Source organism: Oncorhynchus gorbuscha, linkage group LG11 (genome assembly GCF_021184085.1).
Source record: "Oncorhynchus gorbuscha isolate QuinsamMale2020 ecotype Even-year linkage group LG11, OgorEven_v1.0, whole genome shotgun sequence".
NCBI classification, from domain to species: Eukaryota; Metazoa; Chordata; class Actinopteri; order Salmoniformes; family Salmonidae; genus Oncorhynchus; species Oncorhynchus gorbuscha.
Genome location: NC_060183.1, coordinates 27,941,103 through 27,966,833, shown reverse-complemented (window position 1 = coordinate 27,966,833; position 25,731 = coordinate 27,941,103). Strand labels below are relative to the sequence as shown.

Sequence of the window (25,731 nt, the reverse complement as noted above, 5' to 3'; positions counted from 1 at the left end):
CAAACAACATGCCACAGAGGAGCACAGCGAGGCTGTTTTTTTTGTTTGTTGTGTTGTGTGTTCTGTGTGTATGTGATTTATTGTGACAGTTGGCTCGGTGTGCTTGGCAGAGGCGTTTGGTGACCGTGTTTGGTGAAGGACATAACCAAGTAGGTGAACTCTCTCTGTTCATTTCTCTCCGTGTCTCTCTTTCTCTTGGTCTCTCTCTATCTCTCTTTGTTTTTGCTGTGTGTGTGTGTGTGTGTGTGTGTGTGTGTGTGTGTGTGTGTGTGTGTGTGTGTGTGTGTGTGTGTGTGTGTGTGTGTGTGTGTGTGTGTGTGTGTGTGTGTGTGTGTGTGTGTGTGTGTGTGTGTGTGTGTGTGTGTGTGTGTGTGTGTGTGTGTGTGTGTGTGTGAGCGAGTCTGTTCTCTCTCTGTCTGTTGTGTTGTGGGAGGGGGAGGCGGTCCACTGGCTAGCCATATAATTGAACCTGATAAATATAGTGGTTTCCTGTGTTGGGGTTGAGAGCTAGCCAGTGGGCTGTAGCCAGTGTGAAAACAATGCCAGATGAGGTGTGAATTGTGAACCAAAGGGAACATAAGAGAGTTTCACACATCGCTTTGCAGAGAGATGGAAAGTGAAAGAGATAAGAGAGCAATCAAGAAGAAATAAAAGTAGACAGCCAATAGGAGGAGATTGCGAAAAAGGGGTTGTTGACAGACAGCGAATCGGAAACCTTGTCGTGTATGCTTAACATTGAATGGTTGCCTCTTCAGATTTGGCTATTTTCACCTGGCAAAGATGGACAAAGGCAGCATGGGCCCCAAGAAGACTTTCGTGTCCACTTTTCGGATGGATTTTAAGCCTGCCGCCCCTCGGCAGTTTGTGTTGAAGGGGATCAAGAATGAGCTGGAGGACAGGGACACTGCTCGGGGGGGTAGCAGCAAGCAGGGAACCATATCAACAGGTAAGGAATCAGTTTGAACTATTTTGAATAGTATACTGTTGTCATCAATCAAATATTTCTGTCTCTTGAAGAACGGGATTCAGACCTTCTTTAAAAATAGCATAGTGCTTTATCGTGGCAATGGTAGTAATTATTTTAGTCATCATTTTGTAGTTATGTGGACGCTTTTGGGCATTGGTCCTATGTGAATCTCAGTGATTGAACTCAAGCATCTGACCCTCAATGATAATCCGGAACCTAATTAGCATATGATTCCGAGGTGTTTGCCTGACTCTCGAGGTAAGCAAGCCCCTAGACTAGTGCTGGATGTTTGTTGTTATTATCCTACCTTGCTGTATGGCCAGAAGGCTCTTTTTTGTTTTGTTGATTTGACAATATCAACATGTTCAAAGGCATTTGTGTATCTATACAACTTAACCACTTATAACATTTTCTAATAATTCCAGTTATAATTATTACATGTTTGAATGCATGAGCCTATTGCCAAAACATTGGTGACGTAAAATAAATAACACCTCTTTAGAGGTTCAAGCCAGCAAAGCTGCCTTATATTTAAATCTAAAAAGGTGTCACGTCCTGACCTTAGTTCCTTTTTTTATGTTTCTATTTTAGGTTGGTCAGGGCATGAGTTGGGGTTGGCATTCTATGTTTTGTTCTATGTTTGTATTTCTATGTGTTTGGCCTGGTATGGTTCCCAATCAGAGGCAGCTGTCAATCGTTGTCTCTGATTGAGAACCATACTTAGGCAGCCTGGTTTCGCCCTTGAGTTGTGGGTAGTTGTTTTCTGTCTCTGTACCAGACAGGACTGTTTCGTTTGTTCCGTTTTTGTTATTTTTGTTCTAGTGTTAAGTGTAATTAAAAGATCATGAACACGTACCACGCTGCACCTTGGTCCTCTCCTTCTTCCACCTACGACGATCGTTACAAAACTACCCACCATAACCGGACCAAGCAGCGGGTAACCAGGAGCAGAGGGTTCTGGACTCCTGGACATGTGAGGAGATTTTGGATGGTAAGGGACCCTGGGCACAGTCTGGGGAATATCGCCGCCCCAGGGAAGAGCTGGAGGCATCTTAAGCGGAGCGGCGGCGATATGAGGAGTTAGCATGGCAGTGCAACAGGCATGAGAGGCAGCCCCAAAACTTTCTTGGCGGAGGGCACACGGGGAGTGTGGTTAAGTCAGGTAGGAGACCTGAGCCAACTCCCTGTGCTTACCATGTCGAGAGCTTGACCGGACAGGCACCGTGTTATGCCATGAGGCGCACGGTGTCCCCAGTGCGCAGGCATAGCCCGGTGCGCTACATCACAGCTCCTCGTATCGGCTGGGCTAGAGTGGGCATCGAGCCAGGAGTAATTAAGCCGGCTCAGCGCATCTGGTCTCCAGTGCATCTCCTCGGCCCGGGTTATATGGCACCAGCCCTACGCACGGTGTCCCCGGTTCGCCACCACAGCCCAGTGCGGTCTGTTCCACCCCGCCGCACTTCCCGGGCTACAGGGAGTATCTAGCCAGGACAGGTTGTGCAGGCTCGGTGCTCGAGACCTCCAGAGCGCCTCCACGGTCCAGTCCATCCGGTGCCTCCTCCACGCACCATGCTGTCTCTCCATCTCGTCCCTCCAGAGTCTCCCTCCTGTCCGGAGCTGCCAGAGTCTCCCTCCTGTCCGGAGCTGCCAGCGTCTCCCTCCTGTCCGGAGCTGCCAGCGTCTCCCTCCTGTCCGGAGCTGCCAGAGTATCCCTCCCTCCAAAGGCACAACCTAAATGGGCCCAGACTAAGGTGGAGTGGGGTCCACGTCCCGCGCCAGAGCCGCCACCACGGACAGATGCCCACCCAGACCCTCCCCTATGGGTTTAGGTTTTGCGGCCGGAGTCCGCACCTTTGGGGGGTACTGTCACATCCTGACCGTAGTTCCTTTTTTTATGTCTCTATTTTAGGTTGGTCAGTGCGTGAGTTGGGGTGGGCATTCTATGTTTGTATTTCTATGTGTTTGGCCTGGTATGGTTCCCAATCAGAGGCAGCTGTCAATTGTTGTCTCTGATTGAGAACCATACTTAGGCAGCCTGGTTTCGCCCTTGAGTTGTGGGTAGTTGTTTTCTGTCTCTACCAGACAGGACTGTTTCTTTTGTTCTAGTGTTCAGTGTAATTAAAAGATCATGAACATGTATCATGCTGCACCTTGGTCCTCTCCTTCTTCCACCTACGACGATCGTTACAAAAGGATTACATTTGTTTGTTTTTCCCAGCTGATCTACCCAACAAACAAAGAAAAATGATAGACATTTTCTAATATTTATCAAAAATCATGACTTCTGCCACGTTCAAAATTAAATGAAATCTCTGACTTCAGTGAGTTCAAGACAACTGGGAACTCGGGGAGGGGGGGGGGGGAAACAAGCTCCGACTGGGAAAATACGTTTTGAACGGTCATCCAAGTCAGGAACTCAGGGCTCTTTGTAGAGCTCCGACCTGAAGATCACCGAAGTCATGATTGAACCTTGTTTTTTTCTGAGTTCCCAGTTGTCTTGAAAGCACCATAAATCCAGAGAATGCCAGAATTTGATGACAAAATTTGCCCACGAAGGACCGCAGCGCACCCTTCCTGTTCAAGTGACCACAGCACAACAAGATTGTACAAAAATGTATTGTATGCTGCTGCATAAATTATGTAATATGCCAGGGAGATATGTATACTGCAGCTAAGATATAAATACTAAGTGTATGTTGTGTAGTAAGCAGTTAGTAGCCAAATTAGTCACCCTAATAATTTGGTCCCTTTACCCTCGCTCTTTTGTTTGGGTAAATCCCAGTGTTTTGTATATGTGTTTGTTTTGGGTCTATTAAAAACCCAGATGTATTCCTGCGCCTGTCTCCAAATCCTTTATACCAGCGTGACAGGCATATTTTCACCTCTTAATTTCACCTACGTTCCGACTTGGTGGTGCACATTTAGCCTATAGCCTATTTTAGAGATGTCATCAAATATTTTAAAAGCTTCTGACTTGGTGTACAGGGAGAATACTGTAAGAACGACCCACGTTCAGAATTCTGTGGTTGCACATTTAAAAAGTGCTGATGAAATAGTTCTATTGACCATGTCTGTCCTAGCTCGCTCATGAATGTCTTAATCAAAATGACGGATTGCCTCTTATCCACTCGTCGTCCCCTTAAGCCATAGTTTGTACATCTCAATTATCTGTAAAAAAACATATTTGTTTAAGCAAGTCAGCCATATCAACTACGTTTTTTTTAAAGGCAGTAAATGAGGCTGAATGAATTGTTTCGCTGCCAGACAAGGCTCAGCTGATAGCCAGGTGTAGCAGTGGTAAGGTGTTGAGACTGCTGTTGGGACTTGTGTAGGCCCTAACAGTTTGTGGGCACCGTTTGTCACCTTTATAGTGCAATTCATGTATTGTTTACTGTTGTGTTGTGTAGTGGCTTTGATGGCAATCATCACAATTTTGGGGGGAGTTGGCCCTATCAAAATGGACATGCTAAAATCACCACTGGATAGATCCCAAATTAATACGATCACTAGCATCAAAAAACCTTTTAAGCATTGAGGCTGAGGCAACAGATAAGAACGTTTAGCTTAAAATGTTGATAAACTATTAGGCTATTTTTTCACATAAGCACAGCAATAAGCGCAAATGTTCCATTTGCATGTATAAACACCATTCTCAAAAGTGACCACAAGTGTAATGCTTTTATTATAAAGGTGCATATCTATGGGGAAAATGATCTTCCCCAAACTTGAAACTCACACGCTGTGTATGTATGCCAGTTAGGCTCTACACCTGTTGTAAAACAGATTTTAAAAATGTAAACATTTTTAGAAGTTGATTAGCCCCTTTAGATGTGATATGGGCCAGCAGGTAGCCTAGTGGTTAGACTTGGACTTGTAACCGAAAGGTTGCAAGATCGTATCCCGAATCCCCGAGCTGACAAGGTAAAAATCTGTCGTTCTGCCCATGAACAAGGTAGTTAACCCACTGCTCCTAGGCCGTCATTGAAAATAAGAATTTGTTCTTAACTGACGTGGTAAAGGTAAAATAAAAATAAATAACAAATACAAACCTTATCAAAATAATATAGGCTTACGGGCTAGGCTACATGAGTGTGTGACTTTGATTTGAAAAAGTTGGGATAAAAAGCACGCCCTGTCTCGGAAACTTAAATCTGTTTGACCTCATTTCTACAAGCATGTTAAATGTGCAACCATAGGGGGAAAAAACTCTAGACCACCTTACTCCACAAACAGAGACGCGTACAAAGCTCTCCCTCGCCCTCCATTTGGCAAATCTGACCATGACTCTATCCTCCTGATTCCTGCAACACAAACAAAAACTAAAGTAGGAAGTAGCAGTGACTCACTCAATAAGTAAGTGGTCAGATGACGTAGATGCTACAGGACTGTTTTGCTAGTGTAACGGATGTGAAATGGCTAGCTTAGTTAGCGGTGTGCGCTAAATAGCGTTTCAATCGGTGACGTCACTTGCTCTGAGACCTTTAAGTAGTGGTTCCCCTTGCTCTGCAAGGGCCGCGGCTTTTGTGGAGCGATGGGTAAAGATGCTTCTTTGGTGACTGTTGTTGATGTGTGCAGAGGGTCCCTGGTTTGCGCCCGGGTATGGGCGAAGGGACGGTCTAAAGTTATACTGTTACACTAGCACAGACTGGAATATGTTCTGGGAATCTTCCGATGCCATTGAGGCGTACACTACATCAGTCACTGGCCTATCCCAACATATCCCAACCAGAAGTCCTGGAAAACAGGCAACATCCGCACTGAGCTAAAGGCTAGAGCTGCCACTTTCAAGGAGTGGGACACTAATCTGGGCGCTTATAAGAAATCCCGCTATGCCCTCAGACGAACCATAAACAGGCAAAGCGTCAATAAGGGCTAAGATTGAATCATACTATACCGGCTCCGACACTCGTCGGATGTGGCAGGGTTTGCAAACTTTTATGGACTACTATGGTAAGCACAGCCATGAGCTGCCCAGTGACACGAGCCTACCAGACGAGCTAAATAACTTCTATGCTCGCTTCGAAGCAAGCAACACTGAAGCATGCATGAGAGCATCAGCTGTTCCAGACGACTGTGTGATCACGCTCTCTGTAGCCGATGTAAGACCAGACGGATTACCAGGATGTGTGCCCCGAGCATGAGCTGACCAACTGGCAAGTGTCTTCAACCTGTCCCTGACCAAGTCAACCTGTCCCTGACCAAGTCTGTAATACCAACAGGTTTCGAGCAGACCACCATAGTCCCTGAGCACAAGAACATCAAGGTAACCTGCCTAAATTACTACCGACACATAGCACTCACGTCTGTAGCCTTGAAGTGCTTTGAAAGGCTGGTCATGGCTCACATCAACACCATTATCCCAGAAACTCTAGACCCACTCCAATTTGCATACCGCCCCAACAGATCCACAGATGATGCAATCTCTATTGCACTCCACACTGCCCTTTCCCACCTGGACAAAAGGAACACCTACTTAAAACAAAAAAAATTACTTCAGTTTATTTTAGTAAATACTTTAACTTTTTTTTCTTAAAACTGCATTGTTGGTTAAGGGCTTGTAAGTAAGCATTTTTCTGTAAGGTGTTGTTTTCGGCGCATGTGACAAATTACATTTGATTTGATTCGCAAGTGATAGGCTAATATTGTCACCCATCAGACTATTCTTGATGTAATCTTGTCTTTACATATACTAAATAATATATGTGTGAAATTAGTTTTGATTTAGAATGGACCAATATCATTCACCTGTCTCGAAACAGGGGCAGAAGAAACATTTTCACTTCATCTATGCACTTAAATAGTGAATAGAGGACGCTTTTCCCATGGTTCATTTTCATGCCAGCCATGTAGGCTATACTCCTGTTGTAAAGAGAAGCAATGTTCTTAATATTAGGAAAGTTGTGAAATAAATATAGTAGGCCTAGCCTATAGAAAGCTGATGGGATCCTCCTCTTTTTAATAGAGGCCTTCAGTCTGTTTTCTCACACAATTGCATAGCCTATTGAATTGCTGCGCAACGTGTTTGATGAGATGCTCAATTGCATTTGCATTGATGTCAGAGTGATTAGAGGGACAATAGAGTGCTGAGTACCATGCAGATAGCACGTTTGGAAGGCTACTAATGACCATCGGTAGCATCAGAGCTTGGAGAAGCCTAGTTACCGTGACTAAACGGTCATGTGGAATTTGACTGCCGGCATGACCACCGGTGTGACAGTAATAAGTCACCGTAACAGCCCTGGATGTGTGCACCCAAAAGTTGGATGCGATACGCCAAACAAATCCCAAAGAAGAAGAAGGAGACGATGAGACAGGAGAGAGGATGCGAGAAGTAGGCAATTGCGATCTTCCACCCCCCCCAAAAAAGTTAGAATATTAATTGCTATCTTCCCATAGTCAATCACCCATGTAATGTGACACTTTTTTTTCAGATATCACCTCAAAGAGAAGAGTCTCCACTGAAAAGGGTGAGTTGGTCCATTGACAACTGCTTGTCTTCCAGTCAGATTTAGAATAACAAGTATCAAGACAAAGGCCCTCCTATTCGCATGTGAACACTTAAAGTACCAAGAACAAGTCAAACTTTACCCAACTTGAAATATGCTTCAAACCGGCAGTTTGCATGCTTTGCAAAAAAAGAGTTGAGCTCAGTGATGTAATGTTAACCACTCGTTGTCTCTGCCTCTTCCAGGTCCCCTGCTGGAGTTTCTTGACCCCCAAGAGCAGTTGGAAGTGCGGGTGGGAGGGCAGGCCAAACTCCACTGTGCATTCAGGAGCTGCAGTGTTCCTGTGGCTTCCTGCTGGATCTACAACAGAGAGCAGGTCTGGGTTGAATTGGCTTGGGGTCAGAAATAAGGCTGTATTCCTTTACCATATCTATTGTTGATACTTTAAATAAATGTACAACTTTTCACAGATGAAGTGGACCAGTTTACCGGGACTCAGATTAAGTCTAGTCCTGGATTAAACACCAATCTCAAGTGCATTTTAGTCCAAGAATAGATTTATTCTGCCTCTTCTCCCTCTATGCAGGTGGTTGCAGGCAGGCCGAGGACTCGTGTAGAGAGCAGTGACACTGACAGCAGTGTGGAGATATCTCAGGCTTGTCCGGACGATGCGGGTACATACACTATATTGGTGCGGAATCGCAGGGGCTTGGCTCAGCACACAGTCACCCTCAGTGTTATCGGTGAGTATCCTGGGGCGTGTTCATGAACACTAAAGTTTCAACTGTTCAATAAACTAGGGCCATATTCACTAGGCACCAAATGAAAGAAAACATACCGAAACAGAGAGGGACTAGCTGAAATCCAGCTTTTTGTTGCAAAACATTTTGCTACCGTGTACACTAATGAATACGACCCTGCCTTATCCCAATTGACAATTATTGCTGATAGATTGCATTACCACTACATAATACCAATGAGCCTCGATTCTGCTCCTGGAGAACCACAGAACAAGACGAGATGGTTACTCACACGTAACAATTCCAAGAATAGTCCTACTAGTAAACTCAATGTCAACGAACCCTTAGGGTCGGGGAATGTCTTCCTCTTGAATAGTCTTGTTCAGGGTGAAGCAGGAAAAGTTCACAGCTGCTGACCTCGACTACGTCAAAAGAGGTTATGCATTTGGTCTCTCGGAGCTCAATTGCTTCCATCTAAAGTTGACCATGGTCCCTCTTCCAATAGTTTTAAATGGCTTCCTTCCTTCTTTCCTACATTGAGGTATCATCACTGCTCTAACAAGACTGAACTAATGAGTTAAGTCAAGTATTAGGAAACCACATCTAACTTGGGCCCTGTTCCAATTCTATACCACATCTACCTTGGATCTTGTTCCAATGCTTTCAAATGGCATCCTTCCTTAGGAATCCAAATCCACCACACCAGTCATGTCAGATCAGTGCTTTCAAAAGGAAGCAAATGTAATCTCACAGGCTCTGTGTTTGTCTCCCTGTCTTCTCAGACCGGCCTCAACCTCCGGCATCTAGTCCCATGGTCTCCCAGCTCTCCTCCTGCTCCCTGGTCCTGTCATGGTCGGGGCCCAGCTACGACGGGGGCACTGCCGTCACAGGCTACACGGTGGAGGTGAGACGAGAAGGCACTGAGAAGCCCGAGGACTGGACTGAGGTGACGACCAGCTGCAAGAACACCTCGTACCGGCTCCGCTCGGTCCTGGAGCCCCTGGGGGAGTACCGCTTTCGTGTTCGGGCCTACAATTTGGCAGGTGTCAGTGAGCCGAGTGAGGTGTCAGACTGTGTCAAGATGGACACCAGAGGTTGGCGGATATTGATTTTCTCCAAACAGTGACTTTGATGATTACTACAAGTTTAGATCTTAACACAGTTGCTGATCTGATTGGTTGTCTCTGTCTATTGGTTTTTCCTTGAAATGTCTCGTATCTACATTCTGTTGAATTCAACTACACATATACTGTACAGTAATTCTTGTTGACTAATCTTGATTTTGTGCTTTTGAAGGAGAGCCAAAAGTGGAATCCCAATCGTATGTGACTGTCACCATTGACACCACACACAAAGTCAAGGATCATTACAATGTGCATGAGAAGCTGGGAGTGTAAGCATTAGATGGTCACTCACTCAGTATATTGACTCATTGCTGAACTGGGTTGCGTTCAGTTGGCATGCAACAGAACAAAACTGTCCGAAACTGAAGTACTATCTGGGTTTTATTAATTTGTGCTCATCATAGCAAACAAAAAGTGACAATGAGTGTTCTCATTGGACAAGTTCAGGTATTCCCTCCCAGTTTTGTTTAGTTTTCTTCTGATTGGCATTTATTGAATATGACCATGAACTTGTCGATTTTTATTTTCTGTGGCGACCCATTTTAAAACACTTGAAAACATTTTGCTACTGTGTGTCCTAATGAACACAACCCTGCTAACTGCCTATTGGAACCTCAACAGGGGGAAGTTTGGCCAGGTGTTCAGGCTGAGTCACAAGGAGACAGGTCAGGTGTGTGCAGGGAAGTTCTACCGGGCCCATAGCTCCAAGGCGAAGGCTGTGGCGCGCAGGGAGATCGAGCTGATGAACTGTCTCCACCACCCCAAGCTGGTGCAGTGCCTCGGGGCCTATGACACCCGCTCCGAAATCATCATGGTGATGGAGTAGTAAGCACAGCCAGTTCCAATCATTACGATTATTCTAGGAGTACAATTGCATTGATGTCTTTACTGAGTTTCCATTACAATATATTGTGTGCATGTTTATAGTGTGTTTCTCTTCTCTTCTGCACTTTCCTGGAGATAGGATTGAGGGCCACTGCTTGTAGCCTGGTACCTAGATCTCCGATGGTTGTTGTCATTGCCAAGTTTGGACTTGGCAAAACCACACAAACAGATCTGGGACCAGGCTACACGGCTGTTGAGAGATCGACTTAGTTTACATTGAACGCGCATATCCAAGGGATCAGTCTAATAATGGGCTTGTATCACCGAGGCCTATCCAACCCTCTAGAGCTACAGGATCTATGGATTGGTTTGACATGAGGACCTTGGTCTTCCTTATACCTTCTATATCTCTAGCATTGCCGGCGGGGAACTGTTTGAGCGCATCGCGGACGACAACTTTGAGCACACGGAGCCTACCAGCGCACGCTACATGCATCAGCTCCTGGAGGGCATGCAGTACATCCACCGGCAGAACATTGTCCACTTGGACCTCAAGCCAGAAAACATTGTGTGCGTGGACACCACGGGCACGCGGATTAAGATCATCGACTTTGGCCTGGCAGCCAAGCTGGGTGAGTGGGTTTGGAGAAGAGACTAATAGCATTTTCAAACTATCGTGTTGACCCGAACGCTATTTTGCTACTTTCCTGGCTCAGATATTTTGTTTGCACAGTACAGCTCAACTACTGGGTTGGCTGAAGCTCAACCCAGTAGTGTAAAAAGGGTCATCATAGTGTCCTGCAGATACAAGGGCCATATGCCAGTAGGGCACAGCGTTGTGGAACGTTCAGAATTAAATATTGAGTAGAACAGACCTACAGTGCCTTCAGTTGTCTTAGTCTGAATTTAAAATGGATTACATGGTGTTTTTTGTCACTGGCCTACATACAATACCCCATAATGTCAAAGTGGAATTATGTTTTAAAAAATGACACTAAACCAAAACATTAACATCACGCGTACAGTGTTGGTCCCATATTTCATGAGCTGATATAAACATCCCAGAAAGGTTCCATATGCACAAAAAGCTTATTTCTTTTATTGTGCACAATTTGTTAACATCCCTGTTAGTGAGCATTTCTCCTTTGCCAAGATATTCCACCCACCTGACAGGTGTGGCATATCACCAAGTTGATTAAACAACATAATCATTACACAGGTGCACCTTGCAGTGAGGACTTTATTTAACCAGGTAGGCTAGTTGAGAACAAGTTCTCGTTTGCAACTGCGACCTGGCCAAGATAAAGCATAGCAGTGTGAGCAGACAACACAGAGTTACACATGGAGTAAACAATTAACAAGTCAATAACACAGTAGGGGAAAAAAAGGGGAGTCTATATACATTGTGTGCAAAAGGCATGAGGAGGTAGGCAAATAATTACAATTTTGCAGATTAACACTGGAGTGATTTACATTTACATTTAAGTCATTTAGCAGACGCTCTTATCCAGAGCGACTTACAAATTGGTGCATTCACCTTATGACATCCAGTGGAACAGCCACTTTACAATAGTGCATCTAAATCTTTTAAGGGGGGGGGGGGGGTGAGAAGGATTACTTTATCCTAACCTAGGTATTCCTTAAAGAGGTGGGGTTTCAGGTGTCTCCGGAAGGTGGTGATTGACTCCGCTGTCCTGGCATCGTGAGGGAGTTTGTTCCACCATTGGGGGGGCCAGAGCAGCGAACAGTTTTGACTGGGCTGAGCGGGAACTGTACTTCCTCAGTGGTAGGGAGGCGAGCAGGCCAGAGGTGGATGAACGCAGTGCCCTTGTTTGGGTGTAGGGCCTGATCAGGCCTGGAGGTACTGAGGTGCCGTTCCCCTCACAGCTCCGTAGGCAAGCACCATGGTCTTGTAGCGGATGCGAGCTTCAACTGGAAGCCAGTGGAGAGAGCGGAGGAGCGGGGTGACGTGAGAGAACTTGGGAAGGTTGAACACCAGACGGGCTGCGGCATTCTGGATGAGTTGTAGGGGTTTAATGGCACAGGCAGGGAGCCCAGCCAACAGCGAGTTGCAGTAATCCAGACGGGAGATGACAAGTGCCTGGATTAGGACCTGCGCCGCTTCCTGTGTGAGGCAGGGTCGTACTCTGCGGATGTTGTAGAGCATGAACCTACAGGAACGGGCCACCGCCTTGATGTTAGTTGAGAACGACAGGGTGTTGTCCAGGATCACGCCAAGGTTCTTAGCGCTCAGGGAGGAGGACACAATGGAGTTGTCAACTGTGATGGCGAGATCATGGAACGGGCAGTCCTTCCCCGGGAGGAAGAGCAGCTCCGTCTTGCCGAGGTTCAGCTTGAGGTGGTGATCCGTCATCCACACTGATATGTCTGCCAGACATGCAGAGATGCGATTCGCCACCTGGTCATCAGAAGGGGGAAAGGAGAAGATTAATTGTGTGTCGTCTGCATTGCAATGATAGGAGAGACCATGTGAGGTTATGACAGAGCCAAGTGACTTGGTGTATAGCGAGAATAGGAGAGGGCCTAGAACAGAGCCCTGGGGGACACCAGTGGTGAGAGTGCGTGGTGAGGAGACAGATTCTCGCCACGCCACCTGGTAGGAGCGACCTGTCAGGTAGGACGCAATCCAAGCGTGGGCCGCGCCGGAGATGCCCAACTCGGAGAGGGTGGAGAGGAGGATCTGATGGTTCACAGTATCGAAGGCAGCCGATAGGTCTAGAAGGATGAGAGCAGAGGAGAGAGAGTTAGCTTTAGCAGTGCGGAGCGCCTCCGTGATACAGAGAAGAGCAGTCTCAGTTGAATGACTAGTCTTGAAACCTGACTGATTTGGATCAAGAAGGTCATTCTGAGAGAGATAGCGGAAGAGCTGGCCAAGGACGGCACGTTCAAGAGTTTTGGAGAGAAAAGAAAGAAGGGATACTGGTCTGTAGTTGTTGACATCGGAGGGATCGAGTGTAGGTTTTTTCAGAAGGGGTGCAACTCTCGCTCTCTTGAAGATGGAAGGGACGTAGCCAGCGGTCAGGGATGAGTTGATGAGCGAGGTGAGGTAAGAGATAAGGTCTCCGGAAATGGTCTAGAGAAGAGAGGAGGGGATAGGGTCAAGCGGGCAGGTTGTTGGGCGGCCGGCCATCACAAGACGCGAGATTTCATCTGGAGAGAGAGGGGAGAAAGAGGTCAGAGCACAGGGTAGGGCAGTGTGAGCAGAACCAGCGGTGTCGTTTGACTTAGCAAACGAGGATCGGATGTCGTCGACCTTCTTTTCAAAATGGTTGACGAAGTCATCTGCAGAGAGGAAGGAGGGGGGGAGGAGGATTCAGGAGGGAGGAGAAGGTGGCAAAGAGCTTCCTAGGGTTAGAGGCAGATGCTTGGAATTTAGAGTGGTAGAAAGTGGCTTTAGCAGCAGAGACAGAGGAGGAAAATGTAGAGAGGAGGGAGTGAAAGGATGCCAGGTCCGCAGGGAGGCGAGTTTTCCTCCATTTCCGCTCGGCTGCCCGGAGCCCTGTTCTGTGAGCTCGCAATGAGTCGTCGAGCCACCAGAGCGGGAGGGGAGGACCGAGCCGGCCTGGAGGATAGGGGACATAGAGAGTCAAAGGATGCAGAAAGGGAGGAGAGGAGGGTTGAGGAGGCAGAATCAGGAGATAGGTTGGAGAAGGTTTGAGCAGAGGGAAGAGATGATAGGATGGAAGAGGAGAGAGTAGCGGGGGAGAGAGCGGAGGTTGGGACGGCGCGATACCATCCGAGTAGGGGCAGTGTGGGAAGTGTTGGATGAGAGCGAGAGGGAAAAGGATACAAGGTAGTGGTCGGAGACTTGGAGGGGATTTGCAATGAGGTTAGTGGAAGAACAGCATCTAGTAAAGATGAGGTCGAGCGTATTGCCTGCCTTGTGAGTAGGGGGGAAGGTGAGAGGGTGAGGTCAAAAGAGGAGAGGAGTGGAAAGAAGGAGGCAGAGAGGAATGAGTCAAAGGTAGACATGGGGAGGTTAAAGTCGCCCAGAACTGTGAGAGGTGAGCCGTCCTCAGGAAGGGAGCTTATCAAGGCATCAAGCTCATTGATGAACTCTCCGAGGGAACCTGGAGGGCGATAAATGATAAGGTTGTTAAACTTGAAAGGGCTGGTAACTGTGACAGCATGGAATTCAAAGGAGGCGATAGACAGATGGGTAAGGGGAGAAAGAGAGAATGACCACTTGGGAGAGTGGCGTACTATTGTTTGTACAGATGAACCTTCAGTCGTTTGGAAATTACTCCCAAGGATGAACCAGACTTGTGGAGGTCTACCGTTTTTTTCTGAGGTCTTGGCTGATTTCTTTAAATTTTCCCATGATATCATGCAAAGAGGCACTGAGTTTGAAGGTAGGCCTTGAAATACATCCACAGGCACACCTCCAATTGACTCAAATGATGTCAATTAGCCCATCAGAAGCCTCTAAAGCCATGACATAATTTTCTGTTAATTTCCAAGCTTTTTAAAGGCACAGTCAACTTAGTGTATGTAAACTTCTGAGCCACTGGATTTGTGATACAGTGAATTATAAGTGAAATAATTTGTCAGTAAATAATTGTTGGAAAAATGACTTGTGTCATGTACAATGTAGATGTTAACAAACTATAGTTTTGGCAAGTCGGTTAGGACAAGAAATTTGTGGAGTGGTTGAAAAATTTGTTTTAATGACTCCAAGTGTATGTAAACTTCTGACTGCAACTGTAGGTATTTGTAGTTGTCCACATATTCTAAGACAGAACTGTCCAAAGTAGTTATGCTAGTTGGGCGGACAGGTGGGTGGGCGGGTGCAGGCAGCGATCGGTTGAAGAGCATGCGTTTAATTTTACTAGCATTTAAGAGAAGTTGGAGGCCATGGAAGGAGTGTTGTATGGCATTGAAGCTCGTTTGGAGGTTTGTTAACACAGTGTCCAAAGAAGGGACAGATGTATACAGAATGGTGTTGTCTGCGTAGAGGTGGATCAGAGAATCACCAGCAGCAAGAGGGACATTATTGATGTATACGGAGAAAAGAGTCGGCCCGAGAATTGAACCCTGTGGCACCCCCATAGAGACTGCCAGAGATCCGGACAACAGGCACTCCGATTTGACACACTGAACTCTGAGAAGTAGTTGGTGAACCAGGTGAGGCAGTCATTTGAGAAACCAAGGAGACAGAGTTGAAAGCCTTGGCCAGGTTGATGAAGACGGCCACACAGTACCGTCTTTTATCGATGGCGGTTATGATAGCTTTTAGGACCTTGAGCGTGGCTGAGGTGCACCCATGACCAGCTCAGAAACGAGATTGCATAGCAGAGAAGGTACGGTGGGATTCGAAATGGTCGGTGATCTGTTTGTAAACTTGGCTTTCAAAAACTTGGCTTTTTTCGAAAGGCAGGGCAGGGTGGATATAGGTGTGTAACAGTTTGGGTCTAGAGTGTCTCCCCTTTGAAGAGGGGGATGATCGCGGCAGCTTTCCAATCTTTAGGGATCTCAGCGATACGAAAGAGGTTGAAAAGGCTAGTAATAGGGGTTGCAACAATTGTGGCAGATATTTTTAGAAAGAGAGGGTCCAGATTGTCTAGCCCAGCTGATTTGTAGGGGTCCAGATTGCGCAGCTCTTTCAGAACAACAGCTATCTGGATTTGGTTGAAGGAGAAGTGAGGGTGGGCTTGGGCAAGTTGCTGTAGTGGGTGCAGAGCTGTTGGCTGGGGTAGGGGTAGCAAGGTGGAAAGCATGGCAGGGCGTTGAAAAATGCTTATTGAAATTCTTGATTATCGTAGATTTATCGGTGGTGACAGTGTTTCCTAGCCTCAGTGCAGAGGGCAGCTGGGAGGGGATGCTCTTATTCTCCATGGACTTTACAGTGTCCCAAAGCCTTTGCTAACTGACTGTGTATATTGGTGCCTGACTTCCCTGAAAAGTTGCATATTACGGGGGCTATTCAATGCTAATGCAGAACGCCACAGGATGTTTTTGTGCTGGTCAAGAGCAGCCAGGTCAGGAGTGAACCAGGGGCTATATCTGTTCTTAGTTTTACATTTAGTTTTACATTTTTTTTAACTGGGCATGCTTATTTAAGAGGGAGAGGAAAGCACTTTTAAAGAACAACCAGGTTTCCTCTACTGACGGGATGAGGTCCATATCCTTCCAGGATACCCGGGCCAGGTCAATTAGAAAGGCCTGCTTGCTGAAGTGTTTTAGGAAGCGTTTGACAGTGATGAGGGGTGGCCGTTTGACCGCGGACCCATTACGGACGCAGGCAATGAGGCAGTGATCTCTAAGATCCTGGTTGAAGACAGCAAGAGGTGTATTTGGAGGGCATGTTTGTTAGGATATCTATGAGGGTGCCTGTGTTTACAGATTTAGGGTTGCACCTGGTAGGTTCTTTGATCATTTGTGTGAGATTGAAGGCATCTATCTTAGGATTGTAGGATGGTCTGGGTGTTAAGCATATCCCAGTTTAGGTTACCTAACAGTACGAACTCTGAAGATAGATGGGGGGAAATCAATTCACATAAGGTGTCCAGGGCACAGCTGGGGGCTGAGGGGGGTCTATAACATGTGGCAACAGTGAGAGACTTATTTCTGGAATGGTGGATGTTTAAAAGTAGAAGCTCAAACTGTTTGGGCACAGACCCGCACCACACTCACTCTCTTGCTCTTGGTCCTCATCTTAGTAAGTCACCTTGATTTAGCATCTGTGTGTTTCATTCAATTTCTTTATGAAACTCCATGACAGTAGCTAAAGCAATCGGCTATTAGCAGCACACAAGTCGACTACAAATGCCCTGAGCTCAGTTCTGAAGTGAGGCTGGAGCGGGAAAGAAAGCCTACGCACCAGCCTTTGGTCACCTCGCTCCACGCTCCAGTAAAATTGGGCACGATCCGCTCCTCGCTCACATACACTGCCGGGCACACACTATCAGCAGGGGGGACAGAGGTCAGTAAACAGGAAAGGGCAGTCCACATATCCTGCAGCTGCACTGGCTAGCATCGCTTGTCAGCAGATGCATGCATGGGCCCTACACTACCTGCTATCCAGTACCAAGTACCCTTTTTCGTTTTTGCATTCTGATATCCACTACCCATTTTTATTTTTGTATTTGACTACTGGACATTGGGAGAGCATAACTCTTGAGACTCTGCCATCCTTTAACGTATTATTGTTGATGTATTTGATTGTTTTACTGTAAAGTATACTGTATTTAGATGTGAAATTCACTTTGAGTTTGTTCCATTGTGATTTCATCTGCTCTGTACAGAGATGGATGAAAAATCTTGAACACAATGGGCACGTTACAGGTCACCTTTATTACAGGCTTGCTGTGCAATTGACCAGATCTCACAATACCACATTAACGTGACACAGCAGTCTTCTGAGACTGCAATAAAGGGAGCCTGGAACGTGGCCGGTATCAATGTAATAACCTTGACCAGCATGTTTTTCAACTGTTTTCCTCTCCAATGCCAGAGCCTGGTACTCCACTGATGGTGATGCATGGGACGCCTGATTTTGTGGCCCCTGAGGTGATCAGCTACGAGCCGGTAGGGCTGGCCACTGACATGTGGAGCATCGGAGTCATCTGTTTCATCTTGTGAGTTATGAACAGGCCCACCGACTTGCTTCTATTCAAGTATACCAGGGTCCGGTGTTCAGTAGGGCGCACTGTGGAATAAAATGTCTAGGTTGCGTTCACACTGGTGCAACATGCCTAACCTTTCAGATAGAAATACCATGAATAGAGCAGTTTTTTTTGCTGACTCTACATGTCACAGAGACATGGCTGTTGTACACCATATATTTCTATCAGACAGTTTGCAACATTGTGCATTATTGAACATGGTCAAGCGTAAGTTATTTTGTGGCAATGGGTGTGAAGCTTGCCTTTACTGCCATCTGCTGGCTATAAAAATATAACAAACAGTGCCCCATAGGAACTGTCGAATGGTTCAACAAACACAAACAATGGGCAATGTGACCCTGCTTCTCTGCTGCCTCCCAGGCTGAGCGGTGAGTTGCCCTTCCAAGGTAACAGTGACGCAGAGACCCTGAGCCTGGTGACGGCCGCCCGCTATGAGTTTGACCAGGAAAGCTTCGAGGACATCTCGGACCAGGCTAAAGACTTCATCACCTCTCTGCTCAAGAAGGACACAAGGTTTGTGTCTCCTCCTGTCAAGATGTTGGCTGACTGGATGGCTACTTGCTGGCATCCATATTGTCTTATGCACTGGGGACACGTGTACATGCGTGCCTGCATGTTTAGTCTGTCAGGCTAGATTTTATACTCCACCAAATTGTTCTCCTTAGCGAAACATTACTGACACTTGCTTAGTTACGACCTCTGACACGCACCCAAATTCTGTGTGGCGACCTGCGGCGTGTGGTGAAGTCACAGAGCCTCTATGTAGTACATCTAGTGGAGTATAAATCCAAAGAAATGGCTAACAATATACTACTGGAGTTGGAGTAGGTTATTCTGCGTTGTGCTTGCAACTGAATGTGAAACCAAGCGAGAAATCGTATAAGGGTGTGTGCTCTTACCCCTCCCCAAACCCTGACCCCGTCTTCAGGTGTAGGCTGTTGTGTGACGAGGCCCTGGCCCACCCCTGGATGGCCTCTTTTACCCTTCTGGTCCGCCGGCCCACCAAGTCCCTCAAGAAGGACAAGATTCGACGTTTCTTGGCCAAACGCAGATGGAAGGTATATTACCTTACACAAATCAATTCTACATCACATTCCATTTCAAACCTTTTCTGCCCTAATGAACACATCCCTGGCCACATACGGTATGTGCTGAAGCCAACTCTTCAGTCATTATCATGTCCAGCCATACAAACATCTTTGGCACGACTATGAACAGAGAGGAGTGAGCTAAAGCACAACTCAGTGAACCCCCACAAGGGGTGTGTTAATAGCGTCTCATTGATTCAAATGGCAGATGCCTGGTTCTCAGTGATGTGGTGTTTTATCTCTCTCCATAATTATAGAAAACAGGCAAGGCTGTCCTGGCACTGCAGAGGATGGCCAACCTCACCAACGGACCCGACACTCCTGGCAGCCTTGGGGAGGGTAAGAGACACATCCATTGCCCATCCAGGGCTCAATGTCAGTGTTTTGCCTTTTTAATGTTAAATCGACCTCTGAAAAGTAGTACGCTCCATGGTAGTGTGCTCCTGTTTACTAGCCATTGTTGGAAGATGACAGTATTATTTTCCCTCTCTCCTCCCCCCACCCAGAGGCTAGCTGGAGCCCGGCGGCAGAGCAGGCCATCCAGACCCTGGATCAGGAGCTACAGAGCGAACCCCGCTTCCAGCAGGTCCTAAGGGACACCAGCCAGCCCCGGGGATCTTCCGCCCGCCTGGCCTGCCGCGTCCAGGGTACGTTTGGTTGGAAGCTTAATCAAGGGCAGTGGTTGAGGCCAATTCAAATTGAAGTCAATTCAGGAAGTAAACATATTCGACAATTGAACAAAAAATGTAATCCATTTCCAATGACTTCTCAATAAATGGAATAGGAGAAGCTATTTTTAAAAGTGTTTCCATTTTGGAATGTTCAATTGAAATTATTCCAATTTGAGCGACTTCAGTTGGATTTTACCTCAAACCTGCTCAAAACCCATTTGCTACACATGAGCAATGAGAGCACTCTGTTGCCAGTGAAGCAGTCTTCCCATCGGCGTGCTCAGGGTGACCCTTGTGAACATCAAGTTTCATTTTAACCCTGGTCTCATGTTGCTTGTTATTGTAACCTTAAGTTTTCCGTCGCTCGTCATTTGAACCCGTCACTCACCATTTTAACGCTAGGCCCTTTGCACCATTGACAAGCCACAGGGCGAGACATTTCAACCCTTCTCGCCCTTTCACTCATCATTTTAACCCCGGTCTCTCCCCATCACAGGCTACCCCGAGCCGGAGGTGGTGTGGTTTAAGGATGAGGAGACCGTGAAGTCATCGTCGAGGGTCACCGCGGGGTACGACGGCATGTGTGAGCTGGTCCTGACTGACCTGGGACCTGCCGACACTGGGGTTTACAAGTGCAGAGCTACCAACATCCTAGGGGAGGCGCTGTGCTCGGCCAAACTTACCGTTGAACTGTAGCCTGAAAACACAAAACAACTACATCTGGATCCCTAATCTCCACCCATTTCCCCAAAGTGTGCACTTTCCGTTATGGATTTAACAATGCTGGAAACTCCCTAGTAGCTGATGATAACACCAATCCAATGTTTTGAATCCATAACGGGAAGTGTGGAAGTGCACACTTTGGGAGAAGGGTGCAGAATTGGGATGTAGCCTACAATCAGTTGGGGAAGCTACTCTGAAAAGATAGTTTACCAAACTACCAATTACTTCACACTGGAAGAAGTTAAGCTACAAATTGCAAGAACCGATCACTCTTGTTAATAGAATGTTTTTGTGCTTAATAGGACAAATTACACAATGTTTCAAGTGAGAATTAGACAGGTCTGATGTCGAAAAAGAAAGGAAATTGCCTACTTCACCCATATTTGAGCAAAATAAGTATGTAGTAGTTAGCTTAATGGCAAAAAAAGTAATTAACTGCTGAAAACACTATCAAGATTTTAATTTAGCTTAACTACTATCAAGCTACTGCAAAATATAGTTTAATTAGCAATTGAACTACAATGCAATCGAGAAGGAGACCTTGGTCTAAAATGTATAATCGTTGTGAACTGCTCTGAGGTGGAAGAACCAGTGAAAGCAAATTCCAGGGTGTTCATTAGGATACTGTAGACCTGTTTTCATGCCATTTCTTTGTTGCTTTTTCTGTTTTTTGACCCTGGGATAGATTGACCACTGTCGGTCATGTTTCTTTCCCATCTCCTAAGACTTCCGATCATTGCAAGATGTAGGAGAGATGAGAAGGCCACTTTAGAATTGAGATACGGTCATTGTTCAACTGTCCACAGATGTCAAGTGTGGCTCAAAGACAATAGAATACACAATGGACTGAACTGAGGTCTAAAAAAAGTCACAGTAAAGCTTAATGTATAGTAAGGGCAAACTAAGAAATGACAAGTGCACAAGGATGGGTAAATTCACTATTGCATGTTGATTTTTGTCATGACTTCCAGACAGTAAACTGTTCCTCAATGGTGCCTCTCACAGCTAGACGCACAAGGAGGGTGTAGAAAGGTCAAACCACAACACTTTCCATTCACTTTGATTCAGTTGTGACACTTCATTTGATACACTAACTTTCATTACCAGCAAAGTACAACGCTTTACCAAACCCACATTCCACATTTTGTCACAGCCCGAATTTAAAATGGATTAAATGTAGATTATTTTTTGTCGTCACTGGCCTACACACAATACCCCATAATGTCAGTGGAATTATGTTTTTATAAACGTTAACAAATGAATAAAATGCTGAAATGTCTTAAGTATTCAACCCCTTTTATAGCAAGCCTAAATAAGTTCAGGAATAAAACTTTGCTTAACAATTCACATAAGTTTCATAGACTCTCACTGTGTGCAATTATAGTGTTTAAAACCTCTTTGGGATAGGGGGTGGTATTTTGACGTCCGGATGAAAAGCGTGCCCAAAGTAAACATATCCTAGCCCAGAAGCTAGGATATGCATATAATTTGTAGATTTGGATAGAAAACACTCTAAAGTTTCTGAAACTGTTGAAATAATCGTCTGAGTATAACAGGACTGAATTGGCAGGCGAAACCCCGAGGACAAACCATCCCCCCAAAATAATGTAGTCCTACCACTGATTTCAATGGCTGGCACTTTTATAATAGGGCAAAATCATGCCCGGTTGCAGTTCCTAGGGCTTCCACTAGATGTCAACAGTCTTTAGAGTTTCAGGCTGGTTTTTGGAAAAATTTGCCAGAAATTGTAGTTTTTCTAGGTGGCTCCCATTTTGGCTGTCATGTTTCCAAGCACGTGAATGAGAGCGCGTTCTTTTGTATTTTTCTCCGTTAAAGACAATAACGATTCTCCATCTTAAATGTTATCGTTTATTTGCGTATTTGGGTACCTAAAGGTTGATTGACTTGTTTGCATAAGTATTGGTAAACTGAATTTTTACAGATATAAAGAAGGAATTTATTGAACAAAAGGACCATTTGTAATGTATCTGGGACCTTTTGGAGTGCCAACAGAAGAAGATCTTTCAAAGGTAAGGCATATATTATATCGCTATTTCTGACTTTCATGTCGCAACTCCCTGGTTGAAAATTATTTGTTATGCATTTGTGTGCTGGGCGCTGTCCTCAGATAATCACATGGTTTACTTTTGCCGTAAAGCCTTTTTGAAATCTGACACAGCGGCTGGAATAACAATAAGTTAAGCTATATTTTGATTTTGACTAGGCTACTAGCTGCCTAATAAGGATGACCATACATGTACTTATTTGCCATACTTTCTTTGCCATGTACTTGTGATGTGCAAATTAATTGATCTCATAAACGAAAAACTCTTTGGTTGCATCATCTCTAATGTATTTATTAGTACAGTGCATCGCACTTCGCTCCCGCAGGTAGTATAACTTTTTCATTACATTTCATTATATTTCATTATAGCACAACGGTTTGATTTGTCTAATCTTAGCAATTTCTTCTCAGCTAGCTACATAGCCGTCTTTGTATCAAAGATAATTGCGTAATTATCGTATTTCGCCGTCCTAACGTAGTCTTCACTAGCCAGCTAGTTAACGTCCACTGATTAGCTGCACTGGAAAAACTATTACACTCAACTGAACGACTTGATTAGTGTAGTGTTAGCTAGCTACATAGCCGTCTTTGCTGTCTTCGTAACTTCGTTCCAAGATAATTGTGTTGTTTAGGTTTAGAGTGTGTAGTCTTAGAGTGATTATCTTAATTTACCGAGGTTAGCTAGCCAGCTATTTGTCGTCCTTAACGTAGGAGACTCTGCTAGCTAGCCAACAGCTAGCCAACGCTAGCCAACGTCTACTGAATAGAACTCAACAACCCGGTCGCATTCACAGGTAGTATCACATTTTCATTTCATTTCATTACAGTACAACGGTTTGATTTGTTTGATCGTAGCTAGCTACATAGCTAGCTACATAGCCGTCTTTGTATCTAAGATAATTGTGTAGTCTAGAGCGATTTTCTAGGTTAGCCAGCCAGCTATTGTCGTTCTTTTAACGCAACGTAACGTAAACAACACTACTAGCTAGCCAGCTAGCCCCGAATAGCAGCACTGCAGAAACTATTACACTCAACGGAACGACTTGATTAGTGTAGTGTCAACAACGCACCCACTGCCAGCTAGCCTACTTCAGCAGTACTATATCATTTTAATCATTTTAGTCAATAAGATTCTTGCTACGTAGCTTAACTTTCTGAACATTCGAGACGTGTAGTCCACTTGTCATTCCAATCTCCTTTGCATTAGCGTAGCCTCTTCTGTAGCCTGTCAACTATGTGTCTGTTTATCCCTGTTCTCTCCTCTCTGCACAGACCATACAAACGCTCCACACCGCGTGGCCACGGCCACCCTAATCTGGTGGTCCCAGCGCGCACGACCCACGTGGAGTTCCAGGTCTCCGGTAGCCTCTGGAACTGCCGATCTGCGGTCAACAAGGCAGAGTTCATCTCAGCCTATGCCTCCCTCCAGTCCCTCGACTTCTTGGCACTAACGGAAACATGGATCACCACAGACAACACTGCTACTCCTACTGCTCTCTCTTCGTCCGCCCACGTGTTCTCGCACACCCCGAGAGCTTCTGGTCAGCGGGGTGGTGGCACCGGGATCCTCATCTCTCCCAAGTGGTCATTCTCTCTTTCTCCCCTTACCCATCTGTCTATCGCCTCCTTTGAATTCCATGCTGTCACAGTTACCAGCCCTTTCAAGCTTAACATCCTTATCATTTATCGCCCTCCAGGTTCCCTCTGAGAGTTCATCAATGAGCTTGATGCCTTGATAAGCTCCTTTCCTGAGGACGGCTCACCTCTCACAGTTCTGGGCGACTTTAACCTCCCCACGTCTACCTTTGACTCATTCCTCTCTGCCTCCTTCTTTCCACTCCTCTCCTCTTTTGACCTCACCCTCTCACCTTCCTCCCCTACTCACAAGGCAGGCAATACGCTCGACCTCATCTTTACTAGATGCTGTTCTTCCACTAACCTCATTGCAACTCCCCTCCAAGTCTCCGACCACTACCTTGTATCCTTTTCCCTCTCGCTCTCATCCAACACCTCCCACACTGCCCCTACTCGGATGGTATCGCGCCGTCCCAACCTTCGCTCTCTCTCCCCCGCTACTCTCTCCTCTTCCATCCTATCATCTCTTCCCTCCGCTCAAACCTTCTCCAACCTATCTCCTGATTCTGCCTCCTCAACCCTCCTCTCCACCCTCTCTGCATCCTTTGACTCTCTATGTCCCCTATCCTCCAGGCCGGCTCGGTCCTCCCCTCCCGCTCCGTGGCTCGATGACTCATTGCGAGCTCACAGAACAGGGCTCCGGGCAGCCGAGCGGAAATGGAGGAAAACTCGCCTCCCTGCGGACCTGGCATCCTTTCACTCCCTCCTCTCTACATTTTCCTCCTCTGTCTCTGCTGCTAAAGCCACTTTCTACCACGCTAAATTCCAAGCATCTGCCTCTAACCCTAGGAAGCTCTTTGCCACCTTCTCCTCCCTCCTGAATTCTCCTCCCTCCTGAATCCTCCTCCCCCCCTCCTCCCTCTCTGCAGACGACTTCGTCAACCATTTTGAAAAGAAGGTCGACGACATCCGATCCTCGTTTGCTAAGTCAAACGACACCGCTGGTTCTGCTCACACTGCCCTAACCTGTGCTCTGACCTCTTTCTCCCCTCTCTCTCCAGATGAAATCTCGCGTCTTGTGACGGCCGGCCGCCCAACAACCTGCCCGCTTGACCCTATCCCCTCCCCTCTTCTCCAGACCATTTCCGGAGACCTTCTCCCTTACCTCACCTCGCTCATCAACTCATCCCTGACCGCTGGCTACGTCCCTTCCGTCTTCAAGAGAGCGAGAGTTGCACCCCTTCTGAAAAAACCTACACTCGATCCCTCCGATGTCAACAATTACAGACCAGTATCCCTTCTTTCTTTTCTCTCCAAAACTCTTGAACGTGCCGTCCTTGGCCAGCTCTCCCGCTATCTCTCTCTGAATGACCTTCTTGATCCAAATCAGTCAGGTTTCAAGACTAGTCATTCAACTGAGACTGCTCTCCTCTGTATCACGGAGGCGCTCCGCACTGCTAAAGCTAACTCTCTCTCCTCTGCTCTCATCCTTCTAGATCTATCGGCTGCCTTCGATACTGTGAACCATCAGATCCTCCTCTCCACCCTCTCCGAGTTGGGCATCTCCGGCGCGGCCCACGCTTGGATTGCGTCCTACCTTACAGGTCGCTCCTACCAGGTGGCGTGGCGAGAATCTGTCTCCTCACCACGCGCTCTCACCACTGGTGTCCCCCAGGGCTCTGTTCTAGGCCCTCTCCTATTCTCGCTATACACCAAGTCACTTGGCTCTGTCATAACCTCACATGGTCTCTCCTATCATTGCTATGCAGACGACACACAACTAATCTTCTCCTTTCCCCCTTCTGATGACCAGGTGGAGAATCGCATCTCTGCATGTCTGGCAGACATATCAGTGTGGATG

At 46.4% G+C, this 25,731-nt stretch overlaps 1 protein-coding gene across 1 annotated transcript; it reads left to right on the top strand.

The window, feature by feature from the left end:
- LOC124048439 (myosin light chain kinase, smooth muscle-like) lies at nt 1–22,232 on the top strand. The gene is made up of 15 exons (XM_046369228.1): nt 1–149; nt 756–946; nt 7,399–7,434; nt 7,659–7,789; nt 8,000–8,156; nt 8,936–9,247; nt 9,450–9,546; nt 9,899–10,102; nt 10,517–10,734; nt 17,577–17,700; nt 18,109–18,261; nt 18,677–18,806; nt 19,094–19,175; nt 19,343–19,483; nt 20,004–22,232. Exons 2-15 carry the CDS (start codon nt 781–783, stop codon nt 20,201–20,203), a joined length of 2,151 nt encoding a protein of 716 aa, XP_046225184.1. The 5' UTR covers nt 1–149; nt 756–780; the 3' UTR covers nt 20,204–22,232.
- The last annotated feature ends 3,499 nt before the right edge of the window (nt 22,233–25,731 follow it).